This window comes from Simochromis diagramma, unplaced genomic scaffold (genome assembly GCF_900408965.1).
Source record: "Simochromis diagramma unplaced genomic scaffold, fSimDia1.1 OVJJ01000305.1, whole genome shotgun sequence".
Lineage (NCBI taxonomy): Eukaryota > Metazoa > Chordata > Actinopteri > Cichliformes > Cichlidae > Simochromis > Simochromis diagramma.
This window is the reverse complement of record NW_024387169.1, coordinates 1,585,034-1,601,016: the sequence shown is the minus strand read 5'-3', so window position 1 is coordinate 1,601,016 and position 15,983 is coordinate 1,585,034. Positions and strand designations below refer to the sequence as shown.

At 42.6% G+C, this 15,983-nt stretch overlaps 2 protein-coding genes and 1 long non-coding RNA gene across 3 annotated transcripts in view; 1 reads left to right on the top strand and 2 right to left on the bottom strand.

The window, feature by feature from the left end:
- LOC120744558 (connector enhancer of kinase suppressor of ras 3-like) overlaps window positions 1–5,079 on the bottom strand; it is a 43,565-nt gene extending 38,486 nt beyond the window's left edge. The window contains exon 1 of the mRNA XM_040049050.1: window positions 4,800–5,079. Coding sequence (XP_039904984.1) covers window positions 4,800–4,851 — 52 coding nt within the window. The 5' untranslated portion in view covers window positions 4,852–5,079. The remainder of the gene's footprint in view (window positions 1–4,799) is intronic.
- Window positions 288–7,860, top strand: LOC120744570. The gene is made up of 3 exons (XR_005698394.1): window positions 288–460; window positions 3,390–3,395; window positions 7,850–7,860. It is a non-coding gene; the product is annotated as an uncharacterized LOC120744570 (long non-coding RNA).
- On the bottom strand, window positions 7,007–15,505 carry LOC120744562 (glutaminyl-peptide cyclotransferase). The gene is made up of 7 exons (XM_040049056.1): window positions 15,329–15,505; window positions 13,151–13,297; window positions 12,534–12,815; window positions 10,400–10,567; window positions 9,707–9,806; window positions 8,300–8,416; window positions 7,007–8,207 (listed from the first exon to the last, which is right to left on the bottom strand). Exons 1-7 carry the CDS (start codon window positions 15,458–15,460, stop codon window positions 8,026–8,028), a joined length of 1,128 nt encoding a protein of 375 aa, XP_039904990.1. The 5' UTR covers window positions 15,461–15,505; the 3' UTR covers window positions 7,007–8,025.
- Window positions 15,506–15,983: the final 478 nt, after the last annotated feature.

Here is a 15,983-nt window from a genome sequence, read left to right as displayed (position 1 = left end):
AGATCACTTTATAATCATAATGACATTACACTCCATTAGAGTGTAAGCAGGTGGCAGGATGAAAGAGCTTTGTGTGTATTTGGTCAGCGAGGGGGACCGACCTGACAGGCTGCGGCATTTTTAAATCCGTTAAAAGCAACTGGTGGCCCCAAATGCAACAAAGGACATGTGTGACCTGTTTGGACTGCTCATTCACAGAGCTGCTGGTTTGGTTTAGCAGGAGGGAGAGAAAAAAAAAAAAAAAAATCACAGCACTTACATTCCTCTCATGTTCGGAGTTTATTTGAGCATAAATGCATTAGCGGTGCTTTGATAACAATATCAACCCAGGCACACACTTCCTTTTCCCTCCTGCACCAGCGCACACAGGTCCAGTAGCATTTACAGACATCACCGGGAACAATCGTGACATATACCAGCGAGTGCACGGGAGCATTTCACATCCCTGCATGAGAGGTCGGTCAACATGTGACTCGTAAATACACACTGGCCTGCTGCGTCACCTCAGGTTGTTGCTTTCAGTCCCGTGACTTAAGCATGGCACTTCACAGGCCAATGCTCTTAGGGCAGACTGAGGCCAAACGGCTTGCAGGTCCGACTAAGCTGAGCTCATCAGGGAGATTTGCAATGCACATTTTAGATTTGAATGAAAAGCAAACTGGTGTAGCTTCGGGTTAGCTTGGACGTGGGATCAAACTCGGGCTCCTCTCTGCTGACATTGTGAGAATTAGTTATAATGTGCTCTACATGCAAATGCAAACTGATATCAGTGCGCTGATAACAATCATTTGACCTATAAAGCGCCATACGCAAGAAAGTATACTGTGTAAACACAATGTGCCGGCTGCTGGTGAAGCTGTGGAGGAAAGTCATTTTTAAGGTTTTATTTATGCAGCTGCCTTTTATTCAGACCAAATCAGAGTGTGAAAAACCCCGACGTTGACTGTGTCCCCCCCATGTTGGAGCTCCTGATGCTGTCAGGCTGGGATTCATGTGACAAAAAGGCCACAGAGGCCGTGACAGCAACAAAACCACAGCAGTGCCTTTGAGTAACCTCTCCCCAGGGGGAATCCTCTTACAGCACTTCCCCTAAACTCTTTTCTAAAGAAACATTGTTATGCGCGCATCACAAGAACTCAACAGGTTAAACTTAAAGATGCGGAAAGTGTTAAAAAACAAAGGCTGGACTTTACGGGAATTAAACAGTTTCACTTGAATACATCATCCCATCCTGTTACTTCCTTTTCTGAGTGAGGTCGTTAGACGGAGCAGACAGATTTCTGCAGCTTACAGAATATGTTTGGATTAATCTGACACTTGTTCTCCTGATGCATATACACACAGTTGCTCCAGCGTAAGGCTTGCTAAAAATGGATTAATGATGCTTGTGGTGGCTATCCAAACATAGACTCTACTTTCCTGATAGAGCCGGCACTAAAACAGGGGTAAAGGATGCCTTAATAAGGGTGAGGTGTCTGGACAATGTCTGTTCTTGCTCCCATATAGGAACTCTGTTTCAGCCAGATAAGGATCATGAACCATCATTGCCCTCACCTTCCTATCCTCTCCAGAGATAAGGTTGCTGAAGGCACCCGTCAGTGAAGCTACTCAACAATCCTTTTATTTTTCCCAGGTTTGAATTTGGTGAAAGACAAAAGCACATTGAGCACGTTTGTCACCTTTCTGACAAGATAACCGACATCTCAGCCCTTTGGTGGGAGACAGAACCGTGCTTGCACATGCTTGTCATTAAGGACGTGTTGATCTGATATTTGGATAAGATATCCAAGTATTAAGTTGGTGGTGTTTCACTGCAGCTACACCCACTGTGGTCGAAGTGAGCGGACGCACCTGAAAAGCTCCCACAGCGACGATGCTTTCACTGTCTTGGTCTCGCTTTGTTTGTGTTCGATTCGCCACTTCTTTGGAAGCTCTTGCTGGACTTGATTTCACTTCAGCTGTCTCCTGTCTGCTCCAATCCACACTCGATAAGTGCGTGTGAGGAGCAGGTAAAGGATGCACACTCAGACTGAGAGGATGTAAAGGACAAACCAGCGTGAACGCAATTAACAGCAACCTAATGACGCTCACGCTGAGCTGAAATGAGACTAATGAAATTTAGGTGAATGAAGTTAAGGAAGCTGAGCTGAGGCATAAAAGAATTGGTCTCGGTCTGTTCCACACAGTGAGGATTTACATCTTACTAATGTAACCTAGTTATCAGATTTTTGGGTTCTGGATCGGATTGGAAGTGGAAAAAAAAATTGGATCAACACACACTTGCTGCTACTCTTCTACCTACTATTGAGTAGATGAGCAAAGCTTGGTGAAAATAAGTCCATCACTGAAGTTTACATGTCCAACCTGCTTTACAGACACAGAGCTTTGAAATTTGATAAGCCAGGATACATTTATGGAAAACGCTGCAGGACATTTAGGCTGTATTGCAAAAGCAAAAAAGCCACACAGTAAGACTGTATTTACAGATACACTGATTCCTCCCAGCAGCTGCAAGGTGGAAAAGAAAAATCTGAATTACATCCTATTCAGGTGTTTGTATATATTGAATGCCACCCTCACCATTAAAACACTGCTGTTGTGTATTCAAGACTATATTTGGAAAATGACTAGCAGCATGTCTAAGCCTTAATTTCAAAATCATCACAATGAGCTAAAAATGCATTTACTGAAAACATGGTGTGTTCTCAGGAAAGTGCGGTCAGTTCCCCGGGGGACGTAATCCCACACATGACATATGGCATACCAGTCACAGAGCACTGCAGGTCCAGCTGGGAGATCTTGTGGTGAAGCAAATGTGCTTCAGGACATTTCCAGTCCCCACACATAGAAAACAACAACAACAATGTTTGAATTGAAAGGGATCAAGAGTGACAATAAACATCCACCAGCGACCACTTGATCCGCTGCAACAATGGAGGTGTTTAACAACAGCTTCAATACACAAGAGCAGCCCCTGTCCAGCTCGGGGAAACAGCCCGAGGCAAACGGGAGCAAAGGTCTGCACAGAGTGCTTCCCGAGACTTTCATTTGGCTTCTGTCACGCGCACAGCAACTCTGCAAACAGCCGTGTTCGGTGTTGGTGCGAATGGTCAACAAGCGGCCGTGACCCCGCTCCGGGCATGCGCTTTCCTTCAGTTTGACGCCGTTTGGCTTTTGATATGAAAAGATTACACAAGGTTTCCTTCAGTCAAACAACACGAGTGGTTACGTGCTGTGTTATGGCTGTGGACGGTGCAGCGGTCACTGAGGACAGAAAGAGGCCTTTTCTTCTCTGTGAAAACTGGTGGTGGCTTTTGGCCCTCCTTTAAAAAGGCTCTTTGCTTTTCTTTAACAAAGAAAATGTTGGCGCATGAGCACAGCCAACCCAGGAAGAGGTTTAAATGACCAAAGGAAGAAGTGCAATATCACAGCGCTTCATTTTTTAGCAGCTCTGACTGCTTAAATGCAGATCCACCTGCTTGCAAAGTTATTGTTGTCTACACCGATGACAGCACCTCTGTGCAAATGTGATTCAGCAAAGCCAGAGCTGTGACCCTGGAAGCCTCTCAGGTATAAAAACAAAACTTCATCAACCGTTTTTCATGCACTAGCTTCAGCAGGGAGCACTTCCCTGAGCGTGTCAGTGCATTTCAGTCAGTTCTTCCCTTCTGATGTGTTTGCAGAGACAACTACAGACAACCTACAGAGACAACTGCTGAGTCAGATTTTCAGGTCACTGACAGTAGTGGGGCCCATATACACAACTAATCCTCCATCCACAAATGCCCGGTCAGGCTCTTTTCACAGCACACATGGAAACTAACCCCTGACAATCCCCTTTAACCCCCAACTATCGATGCGCACTAGCAGGCACGCCTCATTCAGCAGTTAATACACCACCGCCTACTAACTGTTACACTTCCATAAAAAGACAGAAGTTAGCTTAAACTTACAAATCAGTATATGAAAAAAAGTTTCCAAATGTCCTTCAGAACAAAGACAGACGCTTTGATCCCATCACGAAGAGCCTGCGCTTCTTTTTCCTGGCTGATGACCACAAACTTCAGTTTCTGAGTTTGGCATCTCTGCAACTACTCCATCCACTACGTAGCTTCTTGCGCCGCACGCCATGCATACCTATGCTGTGACTTAAAGTCTGGTTCAGAGAATATTTATGCCACTAGCATACCTCTCATTCCTCTCAGAAAATTAGAAATAGAATTTATTTTTTTAATGGAGAAAAAAAGATCAGTGCAAACTTACAGACAAATTATTCGGACTTTCTTTAGAGATTTTAAAGCTCCAAAAGTCCAGAGTACAGTGACTGTTACACATCAATATCACTTTCTTTAAACAAATAAAAAAGCAGCAGCAAATATAATGAGAGACACTTGGATACTGTTTGTTTCTGACTTCGGGATTTGTGACACCAAACTTAGGACAGTCAGTGTATTTAAGAGCCAATCAAATACATTTCCTTTGTTAGCACAGTGACAACATAAATCTCATTATCAAGTGTTATCAATAGTACGAGTGGCATGTCAGGGGACTGCTTACACAGCCAAGTGTCATTTCTTTGTCCTTCTTGTGTAAGTGAGAGTCAAAGAAATGTAGTCCCATTGTTATGCGCCTCAGTGAAGGTATGCTGTCACGCAGTTTCTACGAAACTAAGAGCAGATAACCGAGGAGCGACTCCGCGCTGGGGCACAGAAGCCTTTGAACAGCTTCTCTTTTAATGAAGTCAATGAGATTTTTTTTTTTCAGACTAAAATCTAATCTTTTCAAAGTGCCTCACTTACCTCTCATCCAGTCGACAACTTGCTTCGGCGTCCACTTGGTTATCGGCTCCATGGTGTGCTCAGAATAAAATCAGAGAGAGAGAAATGAGCCGAAATGTAGCGGCGCTGATGAAGAACTCAGAGAACTGTTTTCTGTCACATTCTTCGCTCCAGCTTCGCTCCCAGCGTCTGTTTGTGTTCACCAAATGAACAACTGTGCGCACACTCGACCGGGAGGCTGGACTGAAATCCCCCTCAGGTCCTCACCGCTCGGGTTGGGATTAATGCTGCATTCACGTACTGCCGGGAATACTCGGAAAAATCACAATTATTCCTTAAATACCCAGTGAGCCCCGGTGATTAATAAAACACTGATACACTTAACAAATATCACAGTTTATATTTTCACATAGTGCAGATGCCTTCATAATAGTGCTTACGTATCAAAAACTAATACCGAGATATGAATTTCGTTACCATTGCATCATGTTTTTCTTTCTTTCTTTCTTGTAATAAACCAATTTTACAATTTTCTAACCAAAAACCACCAGAACGCCCGAGTGGTGATATGAATTTACGGAGAGTACCTGAACGCACCGTATGATGTAGGTAGTTTCCGTGTGTTCGCCGCCCTCATTTGAAAGTGGAGGCGTGAAACAGTGCTGACCGGTTTGTGTTGTGTTGCTTCAGGAGAAAAAGGGAAATACAGAACAATGTGAACAATCATAATTAAAATAGAACATTTTCCTCCGTTTGTGTTGAGCACTTGAAAGGCCTCATAGATATGATTAAGCTATTGACCTAATGTGACACTAGCTGAATTTGTTCTCTTATATTTGAATGAGCAGTCGTCAAAATACAACATCGTGAGACAAACAGGAGCAGCAGAGCTTTGCTTGTGCTTTCCTGGAACCTGAACATGACTCGGCACTGCTCTCTGCTGGTGTCTTGCTTCTTTGCAGCTTACACTCTGCACACATCTCTTTATGCACACGCAATAATATAAATTAATATTCCCCATTAGCTCATTTAGAATGGACACACTTGTGCAGTGCAGAGAAAATGAAGTGCAGGCTACGTTGGGTCTGATGAGGGAATCAGTTACTTGCGATATTGTTCTTTTTCTCTCAAAAATTATTTTAAGAGCAGAAAATGACTTTTTAAAAGGGGGATTTAAATGCAGAAAAATATTATCAGGACTGTGCTGAAGGTCTTCCTTTAAAAATCTTTATTTGTGATTTTTTTTCTTGCATGACAGAACTGGGACATATAATAGGTAACATGATGCAGACTGGGATTGGACAAAGCAGCTGGTTCAGTGGGTTTACAGTGCTGCAACAGGTGGACACTGCACAACAGCACAGAAAGCGTAAAGGTCACGTTATGGGGAATGTGTATGTTTAAAAGTTTGAGCCAAGGGATATATAAAATTTGACCTTTCGTGGGGAAAAAGGTGCAGCATCGTGGTGGCTGCAGTACAGTGTTGCTTCTTTGTTGTGAAGTTGTGTAACCCTTTTGTGATTTTTTTTTTTTTTTTTAGAAATTTATAAAACCTCTCAGTCAAACTCCAGCGAGCGACCTTACAAAGAAAACAGCACTGCTCGCTTCTTTGTTTTCTAACCGTTTCAAACACACCTAGAAAGAGTTCGGGCCCTACCCATCAATCCACTATTGTGCAGCTGCACACTCTGCTCTCTAATCAGCTCAGATTAAAGCTCTGCTGTTATTAAACTGGGGCATTCATCAATTTGCTGTCACACATACACTGGATGCCACAATACACTGCTATACAACTCTCAATTTGCCTGGTCTTCTGTTCTTTGTTCAGGCGTGCTGCTTTCCAAAATATAGTTTGAATCCAACCCCTCTCTTTGGTTCACATATAACTAAACCTCTTCATCATCTCTGCATCATAAATATTTCTGCCTCCAGCAAACAAAAACCTCCTCGATTTACATGCGAGTGGTCCGGACTGAAGAGGATTTAGATGGTGTGGAATTTGGGGAATGGCCTCTCGATAGGATTAGGGGAAAGACTGGTGAAGCCGAGGAATCAAAAAAGTGATTTGAAAAGATGTTGGACTGGAAGAAGAGTCAAATTTTCTTTGTTGCAGGTCAGAAATGCAGAAATGCTTTAGAGGAGGAGCTGCAGTACATACAGTAGTCTGGATCTCCTTAAACACAAAGTTGTCAAATGATTAAAAACCCCGCAAAAAACCAACTCTCTCCTTTGTTTTCTGAATCAACATTTATTTCAGTCTCCAAATACAGGAAGTCCAGTTTTGGCAGAGTATATTATTCTGGCATTTACATTAAAACCAAGCTAATAACGTCATATAAACAAAGACAGGCACATGAAACATCAGCACAGGAAGTCATCCACTTCACCTAAGATGAGAGGATATAAAAGGCTAAAGATGTTGTTTTAGTACAAATTAACCACACTTCCTGCTACTGACAGGTTTGTTCTCTAAACACCGAACAGGTTTAATATAGGAGGGGAAATTTCACACAGTGTGGCATGTGTGTCGCCATATACTCAATATGTTTGGTAGCAGCTGTGTGGGTGGTCTGACTATATTTCTCACACAGCATTCTGAATGGGGATTCTGAATGTCATCAAATGACTATAAGCAAGTGTTTGAGGGCATTCCAAAAGCAATCCATAATGAAATTATCTCCAATTTAGATCTTAGCGGCTTCATTTACTTCATTGTTACTGAGAAAGTGTGTAAAATGAAAACTGTTTTTAACACAGCGCTGCTCTTATTTCGACTTTTTGAGGCGTGGTAAAGATCCTCGATGTTAGTGTTGGCGCTGAGATGAATCCTCGCGGTATAAGGAAGGCCTTTGACTGATACAAAGAGAGCAGTGTTGCAGAAACACACTGATGGTCCTTTGTGCTCGGATTGTTGCTGGGGGCTTGAAATGAAGAAGCTATGAAGCCTTAGTCTCTCTGATGAGCCTCATCTTTCATTTTACACGCATACAACTTTCAAACTTTCAAAATAAAAATGCAGGTTAGATCAATATTTCTAAAGATCATCTATGGAAAATGTTCTCTACAACAAGCACTCGTCTGATGCACACAATTTAACCCTTTTATCTCAGTCATTAAGTTAAGCAGTACATATGCGTCTCAGTATATAAATAGAGGTTAATGCAGCGTATGCTCTGTGTCTTTAAAGTGGCAGCTGAGGCTCTTTACTACAGTGAGACATCAAAGGATGAAGGGTTTACAGGGAGCTTTAGGGGGCATTCTGTGGATTTGAAGGAACGGTGGGTCTGGCGCTGAGGTACTCCAAAACAAAAACCTGCAGGATCTTATTGAGGTTCTCAATAGTGGAACGGTCCAGGTTTTGCTCGTTGTCATCAAACGTGTGCCACACAGAGGGAAAGGGGGAGGGGATAAGGTGAAGGACCCGAACACCTGGCAGAGAGGCACATTATGAGGATCACCAAAGAGAACAACACAGTAAGGGCAACTGCTGATTTAGTTGTTGTGTTGCTTGAGGGTCATACCTCTGTTTAGGAAAGGTATATGGTCATCCAGCACATGGCCCACGTGGTGATTTGGCCAGAAATACTGCACGCTGTTAGGATGGTCCACCAGCTGGCTCATGGAGTGAAGACGCTTTTCTAAGTTTAGAAAAGGCAGAGCAGAAAATAAAAAGTTCAAAGGTTAGTGAAAACACCTCACATGTTAATTATTAATAGTAAAAAAATAAATAAATAAATAAACAATTTGCTGTATTTTCTTCTTTCAGCTACTCATCTGCCTCTGTTTCCTCCTCTATCACACCAACCCTCTGCATCTCCTCCTTCGATACCTCCTCTCAGGTCTTCCTCTTTTCCTCCTGCTCCATATTTAGCAACCTTTGTCTTTTATCTCTCCTCTGCACATGCCCAAACCATCTCAGCCTTGTCTCTCTAATTTTGTCTCTAACTCCTCTCTCCCTGCACCAATCAACATGGCTGTATCTGTCAAGATACGGCTGCGTGGTGGCAGGATGTAGGACCCAAACACAGGATTTACAACACGGGAAGTTAACTGAAAACGGCAGCTTTATTGCTGGAAATAATTCTACACATTTACAGAAACCAGAGAACTAGGAATTTACTAGGAGCACAGCGGCAACACGCAGAAAAAAGGATTTATGACATGACAAAGACAGAAGAAAACACAGGGCTTAAATACACACGGGAGTAATGAGGGAAACAGGAGGGAAACACAGCTGGGACTAGTCAGACACAACGAACGGGGAGGGAGCAAAACTGAATACACTGAACACAGAACAAGGAACTATCAAAATAAAACAGGAAACATGAGACCTTCACTGTGACAAGGAGACATGACTGACAAGGGGAATCAGACATGAAACATGGAGACAAGAGTAACTAAACGTGGAACACAGGACAGGCATAGTGACGGAAAACTAGAGACTAGAAACTGAGCATATAACACACAGAGACACAGACTTAAGGAGACACAGCTGACAGGGAAGACAGATGAGTAAACATGGAGACAGAACAAAACCTAAACTATAGACGTGGAAGGCAAAGAAACAAAACCTAAGAACTTGTAATCACAAAGAACTTTGGAAGCTAGAAACACAAAAGACTAAACCCCGGAAAGCTCTAAATCTAAACACTGGGTCACCAGGCCCAGGACCGTAACAGGATCCATGCAGGTTAACTAGTTTCCATTAACAACCCTTTAAGCCACAAACCCATGACTGTTATCACATTAATTTATTCATAATCTCATTGAAATGTTGCAATTAAAGGATAATGTGTTACAAAGGTGAATAGCTTCTACATGGTGATGACTAACAAGACTCATGTAGTTGCTAATGTTTGGTGATCACTCAACCTCGCTGCACCAAAGACAGCATATTATACATAAAGCATTAGTGAATGATTATTCACCGATGTGCTGAAGTCTGGAGAGCCAGGCTGTTGTGCTTGGAAACTGGTTGCCAAAGCGAGGACTGGGAGCGCCGATCAGATCCAACAACACAAACAGATCCTGGAGGAGCAGAGACAGGACGGGATGAATGATGCCCATCTCTCATGAGAAACTCTGTCTACACACCCCGGCGGTAATTCCCCGTTAAGCAGCTCATTCCCATAATAATCACACCTCAGCGGTGCTGCTTTGAGGTGATTACATCACGTGCTCCACGGTGCTGCACATAAAACACACCAATCTGTCTTTCTGTCTGTCTACACGCATGCACACACACGCTCACACACCAGCAATGATGGGAAACTTTATCTCCCCAGTTTTTGGATAGCAGTTATCTCTTTATAGCGTGGATACGGACATATATACCGGGTACAGTGACATCATACTTTTATAGAGCATGTAATAACTTCTGCTCCATATAAAGCCCTCCGAGCCTCCCTGGTGATGAAATAAGTGGCTGTGTAATTCTTTCAAATACAAAACTATTTAAGAAATGCACTTCAGTTGTTCGAGTGTGTAAGAGGAGATCAGGGCTAAGCAGATTGTACTGAAATTGATGTTGGCTAACAAAAGGATGATCTTGAGTGTGCTTAAGTGATTATCCTAATCCTCTGTGATTTGGACAGAGAAGAATTAGGAGAAGTGATGTTTACAATGCCATGCAGTTGGTTGGTGTCTGCGGCTCCTGGAGGATGCGCGGTGGCCTCCATCTTCTGGGCAAGGTGGCGAGAGCCATACAGGGAGTCTGTGGCGGTCCACTGAAAAAGAGCCTCCTCCCCATCAAAGAAGAGTAACTGCAGGGTCAGGTTGGAATTTAAGCTCTAAACAGAGTAAAAACAAAAACCAGTAGAATTACTTTTTATCCAAGAGTTTTGCTGCCATCTAGTGTTGTTTCATAATACTTGACAGAAAACTAACATAAATGTTTTTCAAGGGAAATATTCATTTTATTCTTTTGCTTCATTGCTCTTTTCTAGAACAGATTTTTTAAACACACGATTTATCAGCTCTCATATTGATTATGTGTCCTCTCGTCCACAGAATGCATTTGAATTCAGTGTGCTTCCTATTTCCACCGTGACCTCTGTGACAGACAGTTGAGTGTGGAAAACACGTCCCCTGGCTGATCTCTCTGTCACAGACGATGTCACTGTCCGCCCAGCAGACAGGAGGCTGAGCTCAGCTGTGGAACAGGAAAAGGGCAGAGGAGCTAGCTGCATGAATGCTAATGTTTTTTTCTTTTCCAATGCATTAATACTGAGCAGAACAATTAAAACGTGTATGTACTAATTAATTTAAAACATGCAGAATGTAACTTGAAATGTTGCTCTTATCCCGATCTTGAGTTGTAGTGTGGACGCCTGCAGGTTCACAAATGAATATAAAAAATATTTAGTGTTTGAAATGTGTAGGTTACATTTGAGCAACATTTAAATGCCTTTTTGACATCAGGCATAGGAAGCCAGCAGTGCTGGAGCAGTACCAATAGCTCTGGACTCACCTAAATGGATTACAGCCTTCATCAATGCTGGTTAACTCAACGTGTCATATCTCTGCTGTGAAAAGCGTCTGCATCCTCTTATTCCCTGACTCTGTGAAAGCTCTTAGCAGATGGCACTGGCCAAATTCTTATATTTTCATCATGTAAGGATCAATACGAGCAGTGAATTGATCTTAATAAGTGTAAAACATAGAGCCAAAGTCTCATATTTTACTTTTTGCAAGAGATCCTAACTGGTGTTTAAAATGCACTGGTGTACTGGTGGGAGCTGTATTACCACACAATGATGGGCATCTACGTCAAGTCCTGTGAAACAGGTTATAGCACCACCTGTGGCGACAATAACATGAAGTCTGTGGACATTTATGCACAACTCACCGATGGTCCCACCGGAGCATTTCAGTCAGGCTGAGGTCTGGACTTTGACTCGGCCGTTGCACAACCTTGACTGTTTTCAGCCGTTCTGTTATAGATTTGCTGCTGTTCTTGGGATCATTGTCCTGATGTATGCCCTAGTTTTGGCTGAACTTTAACATTTTACATGATAACTGAGGCCTGTAGAGTCTGAGATAAAGCTCTGGGGTCTCTCTGGCCATTACACGGTCTGACCTCGGTTTGAATTCGGTGGGACGCTCCCTGCTGGGAGGACCGGCAGCTGTTTTGAATGTTTTCCGCTTGTCACTGATGTTTCTCTCTGGAGAATGATGGACTTCCAACTGTTTGGAAATGACCTTGTAACCCTTCCCAGATTGATGAGCAGCAACAGTTGCTTCTCAAAGCTCATCGCTGATGTCATTCATTCCTGGCATTGTATTAATGCACACCTGAGTCCCTCACGCTGATGATGATCAGCCAATCAAGTGTGACTGATTAGCAGCGCCTGAGCACTTGTCTCTTAATTCCTATATGAGGACGTAGTTTAAATTGTTTTTCACAGTGGTGTGAAATCTTTTCTTCCTAATAACTACAGAGCCTGGGTGTTTAAGATAAAAATATATTATATCAAAGTGCTGCGGGTAGGAAAATTGAATGCTCTTGGTGTTTTACCTCTGGCCAGGTTTCCTTTCAGCTTTCATTTGTGTTGTTGTTGTGTGATGTTGTGTTGTTCATCGTGATTCATGACCACAGTCAAGTCAGTGCTGATCACAACCTCTAAAACACCAAACACATTACAGACTAGCACCAAAAGGCTTGGGTTTCAATGAAACGCCTGTTACTAATAATGTATAATGTACCATTTTAGCTTACTGTGCCCTGCAGCTGTAAATCATGACTTAGAATTATACCTTGTGAGCTTTCAGATCCAGATCCAGGGCTCTTGCCAGCTCCAACATCATGGCACAGGGAACGGCAGAATCCGTGGCTCCTTGGAACTCTCTTCCGTGCCATTGTGGTGGGTAGTACTTGGAGTCGTAGTGACAGGCTAGGACCAGGCGGCGTTTGGCTGATGGGTTCAGGGTGGCAATTAGGCTGGTGAAGGGCAGAGGTCCATATGGTGTTTGTGACACAAACTTGTCCTCTGTAACGTCCCACTGTGCTCCGAGCGAACCGAGGGTTGTTTTGATGTGCTGCGGACACACACGCAAAGGTTTTTATGTAATTTAGCCTCTCCTTCATCTTATCATCTCCTTACTACTTAGCTAAACCACTGAATATACTGACCTGATTCCTGTTTTGCAGAATTAAACAGCATTTTATTATTACCTGTGGAATTGCATTTACTACAAGTGTGGAAAGTGTCCTCCCAGGTGTAATACATTGTGTTTTTTTGGAGGAAATATAACATTATTTTTACATTTTTCCTGCCATCCTTTTTCCAGACGTGTGCATGATAACACATGATGATAGTAAAGATGACTGTTCCTCTAGTTAAAGACACAGATCTGGTATCAGATCAACTTACGTCCTGCACAGCCTGGCTGCCAGCAGACCCTGGATACCTGGTAACGAGCAGTGGTCTCAGGTCCCTCTGCCACATTTGCTCTACATCAGTGTGCGACAGGGCAGCGCGCATCTCATCCTGTGTTAGCGTGACAGCTGTGTGGTACAACTGGACAGGACCAAAGAGGCAAGAGACAAAATGAATGGATTCAACTGATACTTAAAGTAAGTGGTTGTCAGAAAAACAACAAAAAAGTATTGCTCAGCAGTCCTACGGCTTGTTTTTGTTCATCACTGCAGAGCATAGAACACAACAAGCAATTCATAAACATCTGTTTTCACACAGTGTGTGCAATGGTCCACTTTTTTCCTCAGCAGCTGTTTAATAGTAGCAGAGAAGCCTGTGATGGATTCAAGTTAAGTAACTGTGCGGGTGACGCATAGACTGCTGTTGTGTCATAATGATACGTTCATCCTGTCATGTTACAGGAAACAGCGCTAAGATTACAAACATGGGGAATTTGGATGTTTCATATATGCAGGAACTTTGGGGAGGAAAGAATAAATGTCACTTTTTTAACAGAAAAAATAAAGAGAATATGAGCTATGAGTAACTTGATCATATGGTAAAGCTGTTAAATAAAAGACAGTGTCCTTAATAAGCTGTGAAAAAGCCTGTTGGGACACAAGAGCTAATTAGAGCTTTGAGAAGAGCCACAAGTTTACAGAGTGGCTCCTTTAAAAAAGCAAGCATCTAATGAATAGACAGGAGGCAAAGACAAGCATAGTTGTTAACATGGAATTACTCTTCTTTAGTAAAATGCCAGTTTGCTGTTTTGTGCAAACTATAAGAGTAAGTTCAATGACTGCTGATTCACAGTCGTGGCCTAAAAAACGCATTGATCTTCCAATCAGTCCTGTTTCATTTGGTCACAAAGTTCACCTGCTGAGAAACACTGTTGTCCTGGTAACAAACAGGGAATCGGGGGGGAAACAGCTGAGAGTAAATATCAGAGACCAATCAAAGCCCGCGTCTGTGTGCGGCTCCATTTTTTCTATTAGGCCCTCAGCTAGTACTTAATTGGGAATGTGGTGGAAACGAGCAGCACTCCAAGGTTATAAAATATTTATATAGATTCAGAGCTTAAAGGAATAATATTAAGGTTATTATCATTTGATGTGGTCATTATTCACTTAATGAATTAGTCATTTATATTTATGTTATGTTTGTTGGAGTTGGAATAAATGGCCGAAGCAACAAACTGACAGATTAACTGACTCTTTGCTTCGGCACTGCTACATCTGCAGAACCAACAACAACATTTGCTCTTCTTTGCAGACAACAACAGAAGATACGTTCCCCAGGTCTGTTTATTTCAGCGGAGGCACAAATATTCACTTACAAAACCTGCTCCCAGTACGTCTTAAGCCCATAGTGGCTGACTCATACAGCAGGCCTGTGTTTGCAGAGGGAAAACTATAATTATGTGGTCACACAGACTGAATACAGCCCTTCAAAGAGCTGGGGCTCACTGAGCTCATAGAGGGTTAAAAGGGGGTCCACTTAAGGTCTATAAATACCAAGACCCACAATTGGAGGATCAATGATGATGGCTGTGCTGCCATAGCAACCAAGCACAGGGGAGAGGAGAAGAAGAATATAGATGAAGAAGATTTATGTCCAGTGATACCCTGGTGTACCTCAGGAGAATTACACAACAGTGTTAAAAGTGCAGGGGATTGTTCTAATGTCATGAACACATATTTCACTTAATTATAAAGATGTATCCGATTACTTGAGAGCCTCTCTTTTTCTCTTATGGAGTAATGTAACAGCAGTAACGGTGCAGGTAACCACAAACAATATAATCACAATATAAAGACATTAACATGCTAAAATTACTGTTATTTTTTTTTTCTACATGGTTAATTATTAGTCCCAAAACGATCAAATCATTCAGCACAGATGCTTTTAAACGATAAAAGCATCACAAAGACAGGAAATAATGACAGTAAGCAGTCATGCTTGTGTCGAAAGCAGGTTACTGATGGTCAGAGTAAACACAGCACGTGGTAAGTTCTTATTTTAATGGATTCATATTTGGAGCAGATTTCTCTCAGCGTTTAAACACATGACTGTGAGGCAGTACCACGGTGCATTCAGGCCCAGAACGCGAGCAGATCCTTTGAATATATTTACCTTTTCTTCTGTCCATGGGATTCCGTTGGTGTAGTGGATGAGGGTCACGCAGACAGCCACAGTGTGAAATAAAGACATTGTGGAGGCAGCGTGGCTTCGATCAGCCACTGATGTAGTCGCTCCTTTGCACATTCCTGTCTCTCCTCTGTGAAAGCTTTCAGATCATGTGAAGAGCAGGAGGGAGGACTCTAAACCGCAGCGCGTCACCGTCTGTGTGTGTGTGTGTGTGTGTTTTTCCACTCCCAGGAACCGCATGGGTGCCTGACACAGTGACCCCAGAGTCATTTGATAAGTGCTCATTTTGAGCAGCAAACCGCACATTCTGTATGTTCATAAGCTGCAGGTCACAGCGCAAAGCCCAGCCACGTGAACAGGAGCTTTACTCTGGTGCCCCCTCCTTATTGTTTTATGCACACAATTTATCGTAAACACATAACAATGAAGTATATTTATGATGCTTAATGATGTTTTAGTTTTCATCTTTTTTAACGCATTATTTTGTTGCTCTCTGTTTTTTGATGGGATTATGAAAGCATTGCCATTTAGAGATGCAGCTGCATTGTTCCAGTGCAACTCCTGCTCTGTGTTTATGGAGTCACGAGCTCTGTGCGCATTAAAATCGTTAAACTCACGTGCTTGTGTTTGGGTTTTCTCT

Excerpts from the sequence above, each read along its gene's own strand:
- LOC120744562 (XM_040049056.1), bottom strand. The coding sequence starts at position 15,460 with ATGTGCAAAGGAGCGACTACATCAGTGGCTGATCGAAGCCACGCTGCC. Across the intron at positions 13,298-15,328 it reads TCCCATGGACAGAAGAAAAG|TTGTACCACACAGCTGTCAC; the intron begins GTAAATATATTC and ends GGTCCTGTCCAG. Across the intron at positions 8,417-9,706 it reads CTCCAGACTTCAGCACATCG|AAAAGCGTCTTCACTCCATG; the intron begins GTGAATAATCAT and ends TTCTAAACTTAG.